We start from the raw sequence: 19,969 nt of genomic DNA, 5'->3' as shown, positions 1-19,969 counted from the left end.
AGAAGCTTACAGAACTCCAAATAGACTGGACCAGAAAAGAAATTCCTTCCGACACATAATAATCAGAACAACAAATGCACTAAATAAAGATAGAATACTAAAAGCAGTAAGGGAAAAAGGTCAAGTAACATATAAAGGCAAGCCTATCAGAATTACACCGGATTTTTCACCAGAGACTATGAAAGCCAGAAGGGCCTGGACAGATGTTATACAGAAACTAAGAGAACACAATTTCCAGCCCAGGCTACTATACCCAGCCAAACTCTCAATTACCATAGATGGAGAAACCAAAGTATTCCACGATAAAACCAAATTCACACATTATCTTTCCACGAATCCAGCACTTCAAAGGATAATAACAGAAAAAAACCAATACAAGGACGGAAACCACGTCCTAGAAAAAGCAAGAAGGTAATCCCTCAACAAACCTAAAAGAAGACAGCCACAAAAACAAAACACTAACTCTAACAACAAAAATAAAAGGAAGCAACAACTACTTCTCCCTAATATCTCTTAATATCAATGGACTCAACTCCCCAATAAAAAGACATAGACTAACAGGCTGGCTAGAGAAACAGGACCCAACATTTTGCTGCTTACAGGAAACTCATCTCAGAGAAAAAGATAGACACTACCTCAGAATGAAAGGCTGGAAAACAATTTTCCAAGCAAATGGTAGGAAGAAACAAGCTGGAGTAGCCATTATAATATCTGATAAGATTGACTTCCAACCCAAAGTCATCAAAAAAGACAAGGAAGGGCACTTCATTCTCATCAAAGGTAAAATCCTCCAAGAGGAACTATCAATTCTGAATATCTATGCTCCAAATACAAGGGCAGCCTCATTCATTAAAGATACTTTAGTAAAGCTCAAAGCACACATTGCACCTCACACAATAATAGTGGGAGACTTCAACACACCACTTTCACCAATGGACAGATCATGGAAACAGAAACTAAACAGGGACACAGTGAAACTAACAGAGGTTATGAAACAAATGGATCTGACAGATATCTACAGAACATTTTATCCTAAAACGAAAGGATATACCTTCTTCTCAGCACCTCAGGGTACCTTCTCCAAAACTGACCACATAATTGGTCACAAAACAAGCCTCAATATTTACAAAAATATTGAAATTGTCCCATGCACCCTATCAGATTACCATGGACTAAGACTGATCTTCAATAACAAAATAAATAATAGAAAGCCAACATACACGTGGAAACTAAACAACACTCTTCTCAATGATACCTTGGTCAAGGAAGGAATAAAGAAAGAAATTAAGGACTTTCTGGAGTTTAATGAAAATGAAGCCACAACATACCCAAACTTATGGGACACAATGAAAGCATTTCTAAGAGGAAAACTCATAGCTCTGAGTGCCTCCAAAAAGAAACTAGAGAGAGCACACATTAGCAGCTTGACAACACACCTAAAAGCTCTAGAACGAAAGGAAGCAAATTCACCCAAGAGGAGTAGACGGCAAGAAATAATCAAACTCAGGGGTGAAATCAACCAAGTGGAAACAAGAAGAACAATTCAAAGAATCAACCAATCGAGGAGCTGGTTCTTTGAGAAAATCAACAAGATAGATAAACCCTTAGCCAGACTCACTAGAGGGCATAGGGAAAGTACTCTAATTAACAAAATCAGAAATGAAAAGGGAGACATAACAACAGACCCTGAAGAAATCCAAAACACCATCAGATCATTCTACAAAAGGCTATACTCAACAAAACTGGAGAACCTGGATGAAATGGACAAGTTTCTAGACAGATACCAGGTACCAAAGTTAAATCAAGATCAGGTTAATGATCTAAACAGTCCCATATCCCCTAAAGAAATAGAAGCAGTCATTAATAGTCTCCCAACCAAGAAAAGCCCAGGACCAGATGGGTTTAGTGCAGAGTTCTATCAAACCTTCAAAGAAGATCTAATCCCAGTTCTTCACAAACTATTCCACAAAATAGAATCAGAAGGTACTCTACCGAACTCATTCTATGAAGCCACAATTACTCTGATACCTAAACCACATAAAGACCCAACAAAAATAGAGAACTTCAGACCAATTTCCCTTATGAATATTGATGCAAAAATCCTCAATAAAGTTCTCGCTAACCGAATTCAAGAACACATCAAAACAATCATCCATCCTGACCAAGTAGGTTTCATCCCAGGGATGCAAGGATGGTTCAATATACGAAAATCCATCAATGTATTCCATTATATAAACAAACTCAAAGACAAAAACCACATGATCATCTCGTTAGAGGCTGAAAAAGCATCTGACAAGATCCAACACCCATTCATGATAAAAGTCTTGGAAAGATCAGGAATTCAAGGCCCATGCCTAACCATGATAAAAGCAATCTACAGCAAACCAGTAGCCAACATCAAAGTAAATGGTGAGAAGCTGGAAGCAATCCCACTAAAATCAGGGACTAGACAAGGCTGCCCACTCTCTCCCTACCTATTCAACATTGTACTTGAAGTCCTAGCCAGAGCAATTAGACAACAAAAGGAGATCAAGGGGATACAAATCAGAAAAGAAGAAGTCAAAATATTGCTTTTTGCAGATGATATGATAGTATACATAAGTGACCCTAAAAATTCCACCAGAGAACTCCTAAGCCTGATAAATAGCTTCAGTGAAGTAGCTGGATATAAAATTAACTCAAGCAAGTCAATGGCCTTTCTGTACACAAAGGATAAACAGGCAGAGAAGGAAATTAGGGAAACAACACCCTTCTCAATAGTCACAAACAATATAAAATACCTTGGCGTGACTCTAACTAAGGAAGTGAAAGATCTGTATGACAAGAACGTCAAGTCCCTGAAGAAAGAAATTAAAGAAGATCTCAGTAGATGGAAAAACCTCCCACGCTCATGGATTGGCAGGATCAACATTGTAAAAATGGCTATCTTGCCAAAAGCAATCTACAGATTCAATGCAATCCCCATCAAAATTCCAAGTCAATTCTTCAACGAATTAGAAAGGACAATCTGCAAATTTATCTGGAACAACAAAAAACCTAGGATAGCAAAAACTGTTCTCAAGGATAAAAGAACCTCTGGTGGAATCACCATGCCTGACCTAAAGCTGTACTACAGAGCAATTGTGATAAAAACTGCATGGTACTGGTATAACGACAGACAAGTAGACCAATGGAACAGAATTGAAGACCCTGAGTTCAACCCACATACCTATGGTCACTTGATCTTTGACAAGGGAGCAAAAACCATCCAGTGGAAAAAAGACAGCATTTTCAACAAATGGTGCTGGCACAACTGGCGGTTATCATGTAGAAGAATGCGAATTGATCCATTCCTATCTCCTTGTACCAAGGTCAAATCTAAGTGGATTAAGGAACTCCACATAAAACCAGAGACACTGAAACTTATAGAGGAGAAAGTAGGGAAAAGCCTCGAAGATATGGGTACAGGGGAAAAATTCCTGAATAGAACAGCAAAGGCTTGCGCTGTAAGATCGAGAATGGATAAATGGGACCTCATAAAGTTGCAAAGCTTCTGCAAGGCAAAAGACACTGTCAATAAGACAAAAAGACCACCAACAGATTGGGAAAGGATCTTTACCTATCCTAAATCAGATAGGGGACTAATATCCAATATATATAAGGAACTCAGGAAGGTGGACTCCAGAAAATCAAATAACCCCGTTAAAAAATGGGGCTCAGAACTGAACAAAGAATTCTCACCTGAGGAATACCGAATGGCAGAGAAGCACCTGAAAAAATGTTCAGCATCCTTAATCATCAGGGAAATGCAACTCAAAACAACCCTGAGATTCCACCTCACACCAGTCAGAATGGCTAAGATCAAAAATTCAGGTGACAGCAGATGCTGGCGAGGGTGTGGAGAAAGAGGAACACTCCTTTATTGTTGGTGGGATTGCAAGCTGGTACAACCACTCTGGAAATCAGTTTGGCGGTTCCTCAGAAAATTGGACATAATACTACCAGAGGATCCAGCAATACCTCTCCTGGGCATATATCCAGAAGATGTTCCAACCGGTAAGAAGGACACATGCTCCACTATGTTCATAGCAGCCTTATTTATAATAGCCAGAAGCTGGAAAGAACCCAGATGCCCCTCAACAGAGGAATGGATACAGAAAATGTGGTACATTTACACAATGGAATACTACTCAGCTATTAAAAGGAATGAATTTATGAAATTCCTAGGCAAATGGATGGGCCTAGAGGGCATCATCCTGAGTGAGGTAACATATTCACAAAGGAACTCACACAATATGTATTCACTGATAAGTGGATATTAGCCCAAAAAACTTAGGATACCCAAGATATAAGATACAATTTGTTAAACGCATGAAACTCAAGAAGAACAAAGACCAAAGTGTGGACACTGTGCCCCTTCTTGGAATTGGGAACAAAACACCCATGGAAAGAGTTACAGAGATAATGTTTGGAGCTGTGAAGAAAGGATGGACCATCTAAAGACTGCCATATCCAGGGATCCATCCCATAATCAGCTTCCAAACGCTGACACCATTGCATACACTAGCAAGATTTTGCTGAAAGGACCCAGATATAGCTGTCTCTTGTGAGACAATGCCGGGGCCTAGCAAACACAGAAGTGGATGCTCACAGTCAGCTATTGGATGGATCACAGGGCCCCCAATGGAGGAGCTAGAGAAAGTACCCAAGGAGCTAAAGGGAACTGCACCCCATAGGTGGATCATTATTTTGAACTAACCAGTACCCCAGAGCTCTTGACTCTAGCTGCATTTGTATCAAAAGATGGCCTAGTCGGCCATCACTGGAAAGAGAGGCCCATTGGACTTGCCAACTTTATATGCCCCAGTACAGGGGAATGCCAGGGCCAAGGGGTGGGGGTGGGTGGGTGGGGGACTGGGTGGGGGGAGTGTATTGGGGACTTTTTGGATAGCATTGGAAATGTAATTGAGGAAAATACCTAATAAAAAAAATAAAAAAATAAAGTCTGCTGGGGAAAGAGAAAATACAAGCAATAACAATAAAGCAGACACATGCTGTGGAAGGGGAGCCCAGAGAGAGAGCATCTAAGGCAGTCAGGTAAGTCTCCTTTGGAAAGTGAGGGTTTCACCGACACCTGAAGATGGAGGAGGTATGGGCCAGAGGAAAGAGCAGCACACTGAAAATAGCAACACCCAGGAGACTAGACCCATGGCTTGATTATCCAGAACACAGGAATCAGGCAAGAGGCCAAAGCTGTGGGAAAGACTGTGCACCACACTCACCCAGGAGCCTCCATATTTTTAACACGAGTCATCCTCCCTCCCGGATCCTGCCACATCTCAGCACCAAGCATGGGTTCACTGTCCCTGTGGCTCTTCTCAACCTGCTGTTTCTGTGCGGGCTTTCTGTTAACGTTTGGAATTTTCTTGCTATATTTTGGAGAAGGGGGTCTCCCTAAATTTCCTAGGCTGGTCTTAAATTCCAGGCTCAATTGATCCTCCTGCCTCAACATCCAGAAGAGTTGGGTCTAAGGGCTCAGGCCAAAAGGGCTAGCTCACAATATTTTATGTTTTACTCTACAGCGCGTGGCTTATGAGCAATAGCTATTATGTAGTATTGATATACTGTCATAATAAGATGATTTGTTGTTTTAAACAAACATCGAGAAACATTCCATCTTGGTAAGCAAACAGGTGATTTTCCATTTGGGTGATTCGATATTTATAATGAGGCATTTCTGGCAGATGGCAATCAAGTATCTTATTTAACAAGCCGATTTGACAAGCCTGACAAGCAGAAGACCCTGCTCTGCTGATCTAGCAGCAGCCTGTTTTTCCAAACACAGGTCTGCTTTTACAGGTGAGGGTGGCTCGGGGCTACACTGGAAATCATCCGAAATGCCTCTTCAGAATCAGGGCAGTAGTTACATTTGAGATTTTATATTGCAACTTGGTCATCCTTTGTTTACTTATGAATTCCAAGTTCAAATCAGCGAATACTTCGTTGTGATTCAACAGATTATTTAATAACCAACATCAGTTTATTAATAATGTACTACCCTAATAAATTGTTCAATAAATAGTATTTTGGCTAGTATATTTTTTCCTAGAAGAGAAATTCTAATTCCCACAAAAAGAAGGTATAAGACAACTGTGGCTCTGGTTTAAAGGCCTTGGAGAACGGCTGATATTCAAGCCATATTTACTTAGTGATAATAGAGACCTCCCAGGCCAAGGGATCACAGCTGTTCTTTCTTTCACCTCACTTTCTAGAAATGCTCTGCTTGTTCTAACGGAACACTAGTTGCATAAACTGCCACAGCAGCAGTCCTCAGTGGCCATGTGAGGCTCATCGAAGTGTCACATGGCAGGGACCATTTGCCTCTCCCATTGATCCCCAGACACAGAACACCTTAGGAGAAGGGAGTTTTCTGAGCGATAACAGCCATTAGAGGAACAGCTTTGCAGAGTGCCGAGAGACTCGTAAGATTTAGTTGTTTCTGAGAAATATCATAAAAATCCAGGAAGATGGTAAGGCTTTGTGTGAGCACTCTCAGACACTCCTGAAAAAAGGACAAGTGCTTAAGCTAAAGAAAACTACGTGATGATGGAAAACCAGCCATGCTGGATGGAAGGCTGCGGGGCTCTCAAACAGCTGGCTCTCTATTTCTGGCCTGAACTTTGTAATGCCAGACACAGGCATGAGCACACTGCCTGGATCTCTCTACATCATCTGCCTTAGAGAAAACGGTCACTCTCAAGGGAACCCATGAAGCAGCACCAGATGCAGAGTGATGCCCAGTTCAAGTCCACTATGACCTCCAATGCCTCTGCTGGGCAGCACCCAGTTCAAGTCCACTATGACCTCCAAATGCCTCTGCCGGACAGCTGCAGATGCAAAGGATGGGCTCCCTTCCACGGAGTGGCTAACAGTCCTCATCGATACCCTTCTCACCTGTCACCGTCCCATTCCAGGTGTCTTAACCCTGACTCAGTCTGCCATAGCATCCTAGCCTACTTCTCCGCCTCAAGTCTTCCCTGTAATCCATTCTCCACAGTCCGCAGAGTCAACTGAGTGACTGTCTTGTTTCTGGACACGTAAGCAATGGCCTGGCCTCATGTGCTCTGGCTTCTAAATGCCTGCTGGCAGGGTGAGAACCAGAACAGAGACTCACATACAAGCCAGGCCCCTAAAATACATGTCACGGCTTTGGTGAACGCAAGGAGAAATAAGAGGTAAAAGTTTTCCCAGGATGCCTACAATAACATTTCCTGCAGAAGAGGCTGGAGACAAAATACATAAACTCATACTGTGTCTAGAGTTTAAAAAGTACAACAAAGACAAACACAGTCATATGCGCACGCATGCATGTGTGTGTGCGCGCACACACACACACACACACACACACAATATTAAATGTTGTGGTTCATAGAAGCCTCTGCAGGAGTCACAGAAAATGAAAATTCTCACGTTTGACCCACACCTCAAAGGACAGCCATAGATTTAAGTCCTAAGCACAAGAATACCATCAAACAAGACTTGAGACCTCTATCAAAACCCCAAAAGAGAAAGATAGCAAAGGGAGACTGGATGAGAGAGAATATTGCAAGAGAAAATGGGCAAGAACTTTCTAGAATAGATAGGATGGCGAACATCAGAAAATGAAATTCTCCCCAAATCCTCAGCAGAACAAAAAGAAAACCCCCTCTCCTGGAAGGGCGTCAGTGACTCAGGAGACATCTGAAGCAGAGAGACTTTAGAAGTACCCAAAGGAAAAGCGCACCCAACCAGCAAAAGGAAAGGGTCTGCCAGCTCATCCCAACAGCAAAATCGAGAGGAAGGGTGCATGGGCAGGATCATGTGACTGACAAGACAGAGCCCTGTGAACTGTATGTGCCTGCCGCAACACTATCCCCCAAGAATGAGGGAAGATAAAGGGAATTTTGGCACAATAAAACCTAATAGAATTTATTATAAATAGTACCTCATAAAATTAATCAAAATAAATAAGGAAAATGGCAACTGTGGGTAAATCCAAAAGACATCAAAGCTAAGTAAAATAATATTTAACTTTTGAAGTTGTAGAAAGGATAACATAACATAACAAAAATACCAGCTACTGAAGCATGTAAAAATATGTCCTGAGTGAAGACTTCCCCTGAGACCATTAGTTGCCGGGAGAGTAATGGGACGAGAAGAAGGCTCAGCAGTTAGTGGTCTTATTGCCAACCTTGATGCCATGAGCTCAATCCCCAGGACCCATGTGGTAGGAGAAGACAGACTCGTGCTGCTGACCTCTGACCTCCACATGTTCATCATAGCACGCACACAGCCACAGCCATAAAAACAAACAAGTCGGGTAGTGGTGGCACACACCTTTTAGTACCTGGAAGGCAAAAGCAGGTGAGAATCTCTGAGTTCAAGGCCAGCCTGGTCTACATAGTGAGTTCCAGAACAGCCAGAGCTACATGGAGAAATGGACAGTCAAGGCTACACAAAGAAACTTTGACTCAAAACAACAACAACAACAAGTAAAGACTGGAACTGGAGAGGTGGCTCAGCATTAAAAGTATACACTGATCTAGCAGAATACCTACCAGAGCTCTGCTTCCAGTACCCACATTAGACATCTAACGAATGCCTCTAACTCTGATTCCAGGAGACCCATCACCCTCTTCTAGCTCAGTGGGCACTGCACTTACATGCACAAACCCACACACAAATACATACACGTAATTAAAAATAATAACAGTAACCTAGCCAACTGCCCGGGGCTAGGGAGGTGACAGATTTAAAAGAGAGCATATTACCACCACTTTATTAAACTAACATGATTCTTGAAGTATTCTAAAACGTATCCTACACCCATAGATTAATGACACCCCTCATCAAAGCAGCTTCTCTTTACAGAAAATGGAGACCATTACAGAAGACCGCATGGATCTACTGACCACGGGGAGCGCAGCCGCAGTGCTGCGCCTACAACACAGCTTCTGCACCTAAGGCTCAGGGATACAGCAGAAGGGGGTGGGGCGCAGAAAGGTAGGAGACAGAAGACCGGAAGTCTGCTGTGAAACTGCCTCCTAGATGTGACAGGGGAGCTGTATTCATGGCACCACAACAATCTGACCTAAACAATGACAGCAGCAATAGACATACTAACACAGAAGAGGGAAATCTCACAGGCCCCACCAGACAAAGAATTACAGGCAGCTATGACTGCTGAGAGAGGGAGGAGGGAGAATTAGGCTCTCCCAGGGATGAACCCTAACTGGTTAACCAATACAACCATGGCCAGCCCTGAAACCATCTGAGCCCTGAAATTACACAAGCAGCAAAAATGACTCATTAGGTTATATTTGTGTATTTATGTGCATGCATGTGTGTGTGTGTAAATAATAATGAAAGAAAAAGAGGCCATCTATTTGAGGAGAGGGACATAGAAGGGGTTGGAATGAAGGAACACAGGAAGAGTTGGAAGGAGGATCATGGGAGGAGTTGGTGGGGAACGGGCATAGAGGCGGGAAAGGAAAAAAGATGGAATTGTATTTAAATTCAAAACAATAAATAAATAAAATTTAAAAATAAGAAACTAAATCTTTTTAGGCATTAAAAAGAGCATCATGATCCTAACTTTAACCTATGTAAAATTACAGGCATGCCAAATTTTCTAGCATAAGGTTTTAGGAATAAAAATAGAATGTGTAACTCCCAGGTTAGTGCAGCAAGAAAATGGGGAAAGAAAAAAAAATCACAAAAAGATAGGAAATCCACAATTATAGGGGAATGATATTAGCATAACTCCAATAAATGAATAAGTCAAATTCAAAACTAAAGCCATAAACTTTATATAATGCAATTCCCAATGAATCAAATGTCATGTATAAAATATTACATTCAATAACTAAAGAGCACACATTTTTCTCAAGCGTTCATGGAATATTTATAATAGTTACTGTCTTCATTACTTTCCTATCGAAAATGATGAACTGCCTCTCTCCAGGACAGACAGTGCAGCACGGGGGACAAACAACCATATTCCCCAGCTTCCTCAAGGATGATGGGATGTATTCAGATGGCAGGAGCTGGGAGAAGGGCAGAACTGCCTGCTGGGATTCACTCCTAAACGTTACCAGGTGGCAGCTTCCAAGTCCAGGGAAGCACATGTGCCCAAGCAGCTGAGGACACAAGGCACAGAGATGCTCCTTCAGCCCCATGGGACAGAAACACAGCCCATATTCTCTCCAGCCCTAAAAATGGCCTTTGGGTGGGGTCTCTGGGAGCAGTCACAGGAGTGGGGGAGGCCAAAATACATTAAAGGAATAGCAAGCCTATGCACCTGTTCACGTCATCGACATTTGTTATAAAATGTAATTCAGAGGTCAGAAATTCATTGGAGAAGCTAAACCCACCCAAGTGCTCACGACTGTATGACAGTTTTCACACCTGTGCTCAGTTTTAGTCATGAGGAACCTCTTCAGAGAGGAGAAGCAGCTTGTCTGGGTTGCAAAGCCACATGACAGAGGCCACTGTCAAATCCATGTCTGTGTTTTTTCGAGACTCCTTTTGAGGTCTTAAAGGAGGGAGCAAAAAATAAAAATAAATAGAGATAAAAACAACACGCACACACACACACATACACACACACACATAGGAAGTGCACGGTTCTTCCAGTTTGTGTAACGCCCCTCCACTCTCCCCAGTGAAGCCACCTACTTGTTTGTGAACTCAAAGACAATGGACAGATGCTGGACAGATGTTACAATTAGTTTCCTATGGTGATTGACATGATTTACAAAGTCCGAGACCCACACTCAGTCCACAGTAGAGTCTTTAAAAGCTGATTCATGCAGAGTTCATGGGACTTCCAAAGTACAATTGATGCTGGGAATGGTGACTCATGCTTCCAATCCCAGTCCTGAGAAGGCCTAGGAAGGTAGAATCCCAAATTGGAGGCCAGTCTGAGAACACCTTGTCACACCCCCTAAAAAATGCAGTTAATTTTAAAAAAAAAATTAAAATCTACACTACTTTAAAACATTGGGCTGGGCGGTGGTGGCGCACGCCTTTAATCCCAGCACTTGGGAGGCAAAGGCAGGTGGATTTCTGAGTTCGAGGCCAGCCTGGTCTACAGAGTGAGTTCCAGGACAGCCAGGGCTACACAGAGAAACCTTGTCTCGAAAACCAAAAAAAAAAAAAAAAAAAACCAACAACAACAACAAAAAAAAACCCCAAAAAAACCAACATTGGAATATTTTCCCCTAACTCGGCTGCCTTGTCTGGCCTCAGTGGGAGAGGATGCCCCTAGCTCTGCAGAGATTTGATGTGCCACGGTGGGGGGATACTCAGGGGAACCTCCACCCTCTCAGAGAAGAAAGGATGGGACTGTGTGAGGAGGGACTTGGGAATGATAGGGATATTACGTGAATAAATAATAAACAAACAAAAAATTAATCTCACATTGAATCATCCCCTTGACCTTTACCCAAAGCCACCAGCACCCCAGATCTGCCATCTGTCACACCACTAGAGCCCAAGTAGAGTGGGTACATGTGAGTCACAAATATCTGTGAGACGAAGAATGGTCATATGTGCTTGGGATAAGTTTAATCAGCAGCCTGACATTTCTTTTTCCTTCTAGTTAATGAAACAGATCAAAGACCAAGCACACATACAGACCAATGTGTTCACTGCCCCATAGAAGGAAAGGAATTCCAATTGAAAACCAGCAGCATCGCTGGTCATGGTGGCGCACACCTTTATTCCCAGCACTTGGGAGGCAGAGGCAGGCGGATTTCTGAGTTCAAGGCCAGCCTGGTCTACAGAGTGAGTTCCAGGACAGCCAAGATCTACACAGAGAAACCCTGTCTCAAAAAACCAAAAACCGAAAGAAAAAAAAAAGCCAGAGAGAGAGAGAGAGAGAGAATAAAAACAAAACAAAGCAGCAGTATGCCCAGCATTGGGCCAGGGCGATGCCTGTGCCTTCCTCCATGCCTCTCACAGACATACTTGATAGGGCAAGTGTCATCACAGCTGAAGGAGCTGACACTCAGGGAGCCTGTACAGAGTCCACACTCTAACCCTCAGCCACCTGGTCCTTCCCCTTGGAGCAGACAGTTGAAAGAGGCCAATTGGTTTTACAATATGCTCTTCTTCAGAAACAGATTTCAAAGAGGAATAAAGTATACGGGTGGATTTTTCCATTCAACACGAGCTGACAGAAAACCAGGATCCAAAACTGCAGGCAAAATGAAGGGAGGATGCACACAGTATGTGTTCTGTGCCTTTAAAAACAGCCTCAGAAAATACCACACCTGCTAAAAAAAAATTAATGTGCAATAGTTACAGACCCTGAGCATGAACCCTGGAATTTACTGTCTTGAAGGGGCTCTTTAAGAAGTTAGTCTGGATGCCGAAGCTATTACATGTATTGTTCAAATACCAGCAGCAGTGAATTGTGATTTCTCTGTGATGACAAGTTTAACTAGCAAAGGGGAAATTCTGGTGGATTAGACGTTAAAATAACATGTCTGCTGAAGGAGAACATTTGATGGAGTGGGGCATAAACTGCTCTCAAGTATAATGCTCTTTTCAAAAATGTGACATAAATTGCACTATCGTTGAAACTGGAAAGGGAGGGCAAAGGCACCCTGGTTTTCATTTTGTACTCTGCCTTTTTCCAGAAGGACTCAGAAAGAGATGCAAATCGCTGGCATTATAACATTTCACAGAGGAGCCATCTGATAGCCCGGGGGTCACCTCTGTGCCTTGGCGAGACAGGACTTGGGAGGAGTGGGTGTGGAGTGATCATCTGCCAGGCGGGGTGTGTTTCAGCGTGTTTTACTTCGAGTGCTGCTTGTAATATGGCTCTCTTGGCTCTGAGTGTCTGCTGTCATTTGAGAGTTACAGGTTGGATGGGGAAAGGGAGGGATAGAAAGTGGAGAATTAGGAAACACCCACAAAAGGGGTGTTGGAACACTACTGACTGCTGATAAACCTGATTCTCTTGCTTAGATGCTGGGCCTGCTTCATTCCTCCAGCCTTTACCTGGGAGTAACGATAGTGGGGGCAGGGCGATGACCTAACTAACTCCTTGCTTTTAGCAAAGGAATAGCAAATGTAGAGTTGGGCTAGCCCTGTACCAATCTCTCTCAAACCTTGATTGTCTCATCTCTAAACTCAGTCATCTAAACTGGAGATGATGAGAGGTAATCTGCCTGAGTTAGTGTGGGGAAGAGATGAAAGATCTACAGGAAGTGTTCCGACCACTTGTTTTTAAAAATGTTTTACTACAATTATATCCATCTTAAAATTTCTTATTACTCTGTGTGTATGGGCACTTTGCCCACATGTATGTCTGTGCACCAGAAGAGTGCCTGGTGCCCATGGAAGCCAGACCCCCTGGAACTGGAGTTGCAGTTGTGAGCCACCATGTGGATCCTGGGAATCAAACCCAGGTCCTCTGGAAAATCAATCAGTTCTCTTAACTGCTGAGCCATCTCTCCAGCCCCCATTCATTCAGTGTGTGTGTGTGTGTGTGTGTGTGTGTGTGTCTGTGTGTGTCTGTGTGTGTCTGTGTGTGTCTGTGTGTGTCTGTGTGTGTCTGTGTCTGTGTGTCTCTGTGTGTCTATATGTCCATGTAGAGGTATGTCAGGGTGTTTGTGTAGAAGGCAGAAGACAACTTACAGGAATCAGTAGTCAGTTCTCATCTTCCACCATGTGGGTCCCAGGAATCTAACTCCAGGTCATCAGGCCTGGAGGCAAGCTCTTCTACCCACTGAGCCATTATGCCAGCCCTTCAATCCACTTTCTTTTCTTTTCTTTTCTTTTCTTTTCTTTTCTTTTCTTTTCTTTTCTTTTCTTTTCTTTTCTCTCTCTCTCTCTCTCTCTCTCTCTCTCTCTCTCTCTCTCTCTCTCTCTCTCTCTCTCTTTATTTCCTTCTTATTTTTATGTGCATGAGTGTTTTGTCTGCATGTATGTCTGTGCACAATGGTCAAACAATGCTGATAGGGGCAAGAAGAGGGCATCAGATCTACTAGGACTGGAGTTACAGTAATGAGCTTCCATATCTATGCTAGGACTTGAACCTAGGTCCTCTGGAAGAACAACCCTCTGGAAGAACAACCAGTGCTCTAAACTACTACGCCATCTCTCCAGCTCCTTACTCCACTTGGCTTGTTTACTTTTGGTGCTGTTCTGGAACTCACTCTGTAGACCAGGCTGGTTTTGAACTCAGAGATCTGCCTACCTCTGCCTCCCAGGGACTGGGATTAAAGTCGTGCGCCACTATGTTTTGGCCTCAATCCACTCTTAATGAGTACTAAGTACTTGGTACCATACCTAGTAGATACACCTAATAAAAAGTACTTCACATGTTACAAGTGTTAAGATAGTCGTGTGCATATACTGAAGATAGGCAGGGACCTTTCAAAGACATACTGGAATGTCTGAAACAGAGCTCACACTGTAAGAGCTCCCAGGACAGGGACTATGCAAACCACTGCCAACAAATGTCCTCCTATCAAATCTTCCTGAGCCCCCATTCATGTCATGTCATGTTTGTGGAATTGTGGCACACATTCACAATCACTGTCTCCAAGGAGGGCAGCTCACATACTCAATATCTGTTCTTTTCTCCAAGGTGTCCTTTAATGAAGGTGACAAGTAAAAACGCAAGCAAACAAAGACACATAGGAGATGGGGAGAGGATTTTCTATAGTGTCTCCAAATGTGAGCGGGAGCCATTGACTTTGTCAGTAGTGATTTTTGGACATGTGGCTTTCCTTTGCTAACCTGAAATAACTATATTCACATCTACAAGTTTACAGGGCTACCATCTGTGAATTTGCTCTTGCAGAAACAAATTAAAACCCTTCCATGGACTCAGGTGAATTAGACCTCCCCAGAACTGAGTGACTGAAAACTTAACCATCAGACTTAGCATGAGGGACAGTGGGCATGGGAAGCTGGGTCTATGGCAGCCACCAGCTGCAGGGCAGTGCAGATAGGGATGCAGGCCTCTTGGCATGGTCTACAGATGGCTCTCTGAGCTGGTCCTTTCTGCATCTCTCTGCTCCCCACATACTCCCTAAGCCACCAGCATGTCACTTTTATATCTGGGACCTGGTCCCCACTCCCTGCCTTGTCCCATGGTGTGGGATTTCCTTTGCCCACCCAGATCCCAGACAGGACCATGGCCATCTGTTTGCAGCTCTGTGCCTCTTCAGTGGGAGCGCTTGCACAATGAGGAGCCTATTTTCTTCACACCCACTGCTGCGGTTTGCAGGTGAGCAGAGACCTGAAGCCTGGACTCAGGCAGAGTGTTTATTGCAAATTCTCCCTCTGTCTCTAAGTCACTATATGACCCTGCGTAAGTTAGCCTCTGTGTATTTCAGTTTCCCCATCTACAAAATGGCTACACTAATGCACTTACTGTAGTGGGTGGTTAGGTTTAAATACTTGTCTGGTATAGAGAAGGAGCTGCATAAGGGTTCATTATTTCCACCATCACTGTGGGTTCTAGATATATGTGGAACTAAAAAGAAGCCAAGAGGAGAAGAGAACTCACGCACCCAGTAGCTGGGCACATTTCTGGATTCAAGGTCTTGCCCACGCCCCCTGGGAAGTGAACCACGGTGAGAAGGTTCTTCCTACACACCTGCAGAGAGTGGGAGCATTCATACCAATTGTCAGTCATGACCTTCCTTCCTTTATGTTTTCATTTTTTGAAACAAGGTCTTGCTAAGTAGCCCAGCCCAGCCTTGAGCTTATAATTCTCCTGCCTTGGCTTCTCAAGTCCTGGGATCAGAGGCACATGCCACCACTCCTAGTCATGACCTTATTCTTTTCTGGGCTTCCCACTCACCACCAAAGGCATCCAGCAGGAACTCCCGCACTCTTGAGTAGCCCAGCTAAACATTCAAGGCAGCCTGATGCGCAGTCACCTCCATTGGCCCTAAGTTAGAAAGGATCTTGTCCAACACCACTCCCATAAGGGATGTAGGGGATGGGAGACAGCCTACAAAGGTTGTGCATTTGTGCTTTGTTAGTACCAAGTTCATCTGTGTTACTTCCCATGCATTTGTTTTGTCTTAGATGCTAAGACTACAACAACCAAGGATAAAGTCAGAAGGATCAGAAGGTTTCTGGAGGATGGTGCTTTCAAACAAATCCTAGTGCATCTGATGACATCTGTGTTTTGCTACAAATGTCCTACTGTTCATTTGCTGGGTATCTCTTGACAGGGACACCAGCAACACCAGTCATACTACCCTGTCTTTAGGAAGGGTGACATTACATCACAGTGAAGGCTTTTTGTTGGGAGTCAATTATTTTCAAATATACTAGAATGAGCATCTTTACCTATATGCCAACACGTTTTACAAGTGATAGAAAGAAGGCCTGGAATGGGAGGGGCAGTCAAGGTAGGGTCCTAGGAACTACCTATCCTTCTGGGCTCACTGGTGCAAGAGTTTAACATTGTTATTTTGTGGGTACCTCAGTAGGCTGGGAGCCTGAATTTGCTAAACCTACCCTCATTATTCAGCTGAGCAAACAGGTCTGAAGAAGTCCACTCACTTATCCACAATAGTAGAGCTGATAGGTTGAAGACCCTTGGGCTTCTGCAACGGCCTACAGGTTTCCTTTCAAGAATGGGCTCAAGTCCTGTGACACAATCTGACCCCGGCTCACTTATACCGCCTTATCTCTCACCATGCTACATCCCTCTCTATGATCCAGCCAGCCAGCACTACTGCAAAGCACTGCATGCACTCTGCTTGGCCCACACCACTCCCTCTACCAGGGACCCAGAGTCCACACCACTAAATAACTTTGCTCAACACTCAAGACTCATTTGGGCTTCACTTCCCTGAGGAGGCTGTACTAGAGCTGACCGCCTCTGCCTCCCACAGCACAGAGAGACACTCACCACATAATATGGTCATGCAGTCAACAAATATTTATTGAGCAACTTCCAGGTGCCAGACAACTTTGAGTACAGCAGTAACAAAATAAAATGCCTGCCCTTGAAGAGCTTACATTCTGGTGAGAAAAACAGTCGATAAACAAATACAACACAATGTCAGGTAGAGGTTCATGCTATGAAGCAAACAGCCAGGGCTAGAGATGGCTGCGAACATTGCCTGGGAGACCTCTCTCAGGACCTTGATCAGCAGTCCCAAGAGGTGACAGAGAAAGCCATGCACATAGCTAGCTGGGAAAGGAGCATTTAAAGCAGCAGCAGCAGCAGCAATGGGCCTGAAGATACCAGGACTACTCACTGGGTTTCATTCCCTACTGAAACACTTGAAGACAAGGGTACATTTAAAGTGTGATTCTCTAGGCCCAGCACAGAACTTGGTATCACCATGGAGGATATCTACAAATTAAGGGGATGAACCTGTGCTGGGTTGGTTGAGCAAGATAAAGGCTGCTTCCTGTCTCTTCTCAGGGCTGAGCTGAGAACACAGGCACTTGCTAGCCAGCTTGAGTTCTTAGCTACTTTCTATCCCTGGACTCTCTTCAGTAGGTCATCAGCATTGACAAGTCCACGTGTACCTTCCTGGCCCGCCTATCTTTGGGTGGCTCTGACAAGTCCAAGTTTACCTTCCTGGCCCGCCTAACTTTGGGCTGGACATAGGACTTCATCTACAGTTTAGACACTGTAGAACCGAGTCTCCCCAATCCTCGTCCAGTTTCCAAGGTGTGAAAATCAAGACAGAGGGCTCTGACACCTGGGATTGCCAGACCCCACCTCCACCACCCCACCTGATTCTTGGTTTCTCTCCAAACTAAACTCTTCCACTGGGACATCAACATTCTGACCATAGTGGACCTGTGGCCATCTCTCCCCAGTCTCCAACTTCATTAAACCACTTGTACCACAGCCTTAGCACAAAGTTCAGAGCCTGAGCCCTCATGCTTTCTGCACACGGAATCTTTAGTGGATCAATGGTTTCTATGCTGTAAATAAAGTCAGCTGGCTTTATTTACTCAGCCAATGAAAATAGAAACCTCTCGGATTCGTTGGTGCTTTTGTCCTGTTCCGTCCCTTAAAAGGTCTGAAATGAATTCAAGGGTGAGTGATTCATCTGCTCACTCATGCTTTCACCCCCACTTACTGTCACCTGCTACATCCCCCAATCAGTGTCTGTGGTGGTGGTGATGGTGGTGGTGGTGGTGGTGGTAAAAGAGCGTGATGAAAGTAGGTTGTCATTTGCTGAAACCTTGTGCAAGCACTAGGCACTATGCTCCTAACCGGAACGAACCGGCTTCTCTTTACCGAGGTTAACCGGGCCAAAAGAAGAAAAGTAGCTTGCTCAAGGTCGCACAGCTAAGTTGAAGAGTGTAGTGAGGCGCTGGCGAGCACAAACCTGGCCCAAGAGTGGCACTCTAAGCACGAAAGTTTACTAAACTTTAAATATAACTGAAATGCAGAAAGTGAAAGGTGGCCCCTGGCCCCAGGGCCAACTGAGAAGACAGGCCAGATAAACCAGGATCTACAGCTTGACGAGGCCAGGGTTGCAGACATAAGAAAAGCTGTAGGGGAGCAGAGCAGAGACGGGCTGACCTGACCTGGGAAGTGGCTCCGGGGGCCAGGCCTCGGGACGACCCCCCTGTGCCCACGCGCCGGGCCGGCGGGCCTCACCTCCTTCCACCTGAGCTGGCGAAGACTGATCTTGAGCGCGTCCAGGGAGGTGCGGGCCTTGGAGCTGTCCACGGTGACCGGCCGCATGGAGCCTGCGCTCCGCCGGTAGACCCGGCTGCGGCTCCGGCCCCGTGCCTTCACGAGCTGGCTCAGGGCCCGCGCCGCCGGCCTCGGCTGGGCCAGGGGCAGCGCAGGTGGCAGCCGCCGGACGACGCGGGCCTCTCCTTCCTCGGGCGCGTGGCGTCGCGTCGGGGTCGGGATCGGGCCCACGTCCTTGGGCTGCTCCTCCAGCTCCAGGCGCTCTGGATCCCCGGCTGCGCCAGCGTCCACGCCCTGCTGCTTCCCGGTCTCCGCCGGTAGCGACTCGGTCGCCGCTGCTGTCGCCGCCGCTGTCGCCGCCGCCGCGTCCGCCTCCAACTCAGCCTCCGGCTTCTTCTCCGGGCTGCTGCGCCGCATGACGCTCAGGGCCGGTGCCGGCGCCACAGCCACCGCCGCCGCCGCTGCTCCGCCGTCCCGGCCCGCGACCAAACTGCCGCCGCCGTCGCCGCCGCCGCCGCCGCCACGCGCTCCCCGCCCGAGCCCGTTGCCATGATCTCTCAGGCCCCGGTTGACAGGGATAGTCGCCGCCTCGGGACGGGGCCCCGCAAGGGACAATCGCCTGCCGGGGCCCGGCGACCTCACAAGCGAGCGCGCCCACGTGACCAGGCCTGTCACAGAGGTGGCGATAGCCATCTTGGAAGAGGGCAGCTTGTCACACATGCAGAGTTTCTGAGAGCTCAGGGCCTGGCCAGGAATGATTTATACTGGGGTTGAGGGTAAAAGGTGTTGCGCTCCTGTCTCGCTCCCGAGCTTGGAAAGGGAAGGACTTGGGAAGAGCGAGTTCTTCCTCAAACACGAGACTCAGTTTCCCCAGTCCTACTACATTCATCGACTCCTTTTCTGTGAGCCTCAGACTGAGGCTGGAGGCCACCTTTGTCGGTTTTCAGGTCTCTCCCATGGGATGGAGAAGCCCTTCAGATTCCTAGACTTGTAGAGGGCAACACTTTTTATTACAATAAAAAACATATAACAAAACATACTAATTATTTTTAAATTTATTATGTGTGTGTATAATTTTGCCTACATGTGTGTATGTGTACTATGGATGTTCCTGGTGGAGAAGGAGGCCAGAAGAGGGCATCAGATTCCCTGGTGTGACCTGCTGTGTGGTTCCAGGAAATGAATGGCAGATGAGCCTTCATCTCTCCAGCCCTCATTTAATCTATTTTTAATTCACTCTTCAGTGGCATTCAGTGCATTCATACTGTGGTGCAAACCATCTCTACCATTCATCTTCAGAAC

The 19,969-nt window shown here is 45.3% G+C and overlaps 1 protein-coding gene across 2 annotated transcripts in view; it reads right to left on the bottom strand.

The window, feature by feature from the left end:
* The window catches only part of Ttll11 (tubulin tyrosine ligase like 11), a 237,692-nt gene extending 218,332 nt beyond the window's left edge, over positions 1–19,360 (bottom strand). For both annotated transcript variants that reach the window (XM_021156572.3, XM_021156573.3), the window contains exon 1: positions 18,629–19,360. In XM_021156572.3, coding sequence (XP_021012231.2) covers positions 18,629–19,360 — 732 coding nt within the window. The remainder of the gene's footprint in view (positions 1–18,628) is intronic.
* Between the last annotated feature and the right edge of the window lie 609 nt (positions 19,361–19,969).

This window comes from Mus caroli, unplaced genomic scaffold (assembly GCF_978045245.1).
Source record: "Mus caroli unplaced genomic scaffold, Mus_caroli_1 scaffold_2, whole genome shotgun sequence".
Taxonomy (NCBI): Eukaryota; Metazoa; Chordata; class Mammalia; order Rodentia; family Muridae; genus Mus; species Mus caroli.
This window is presented reverse-complemented; position numbering and strand designations above follow the sequence as displayed.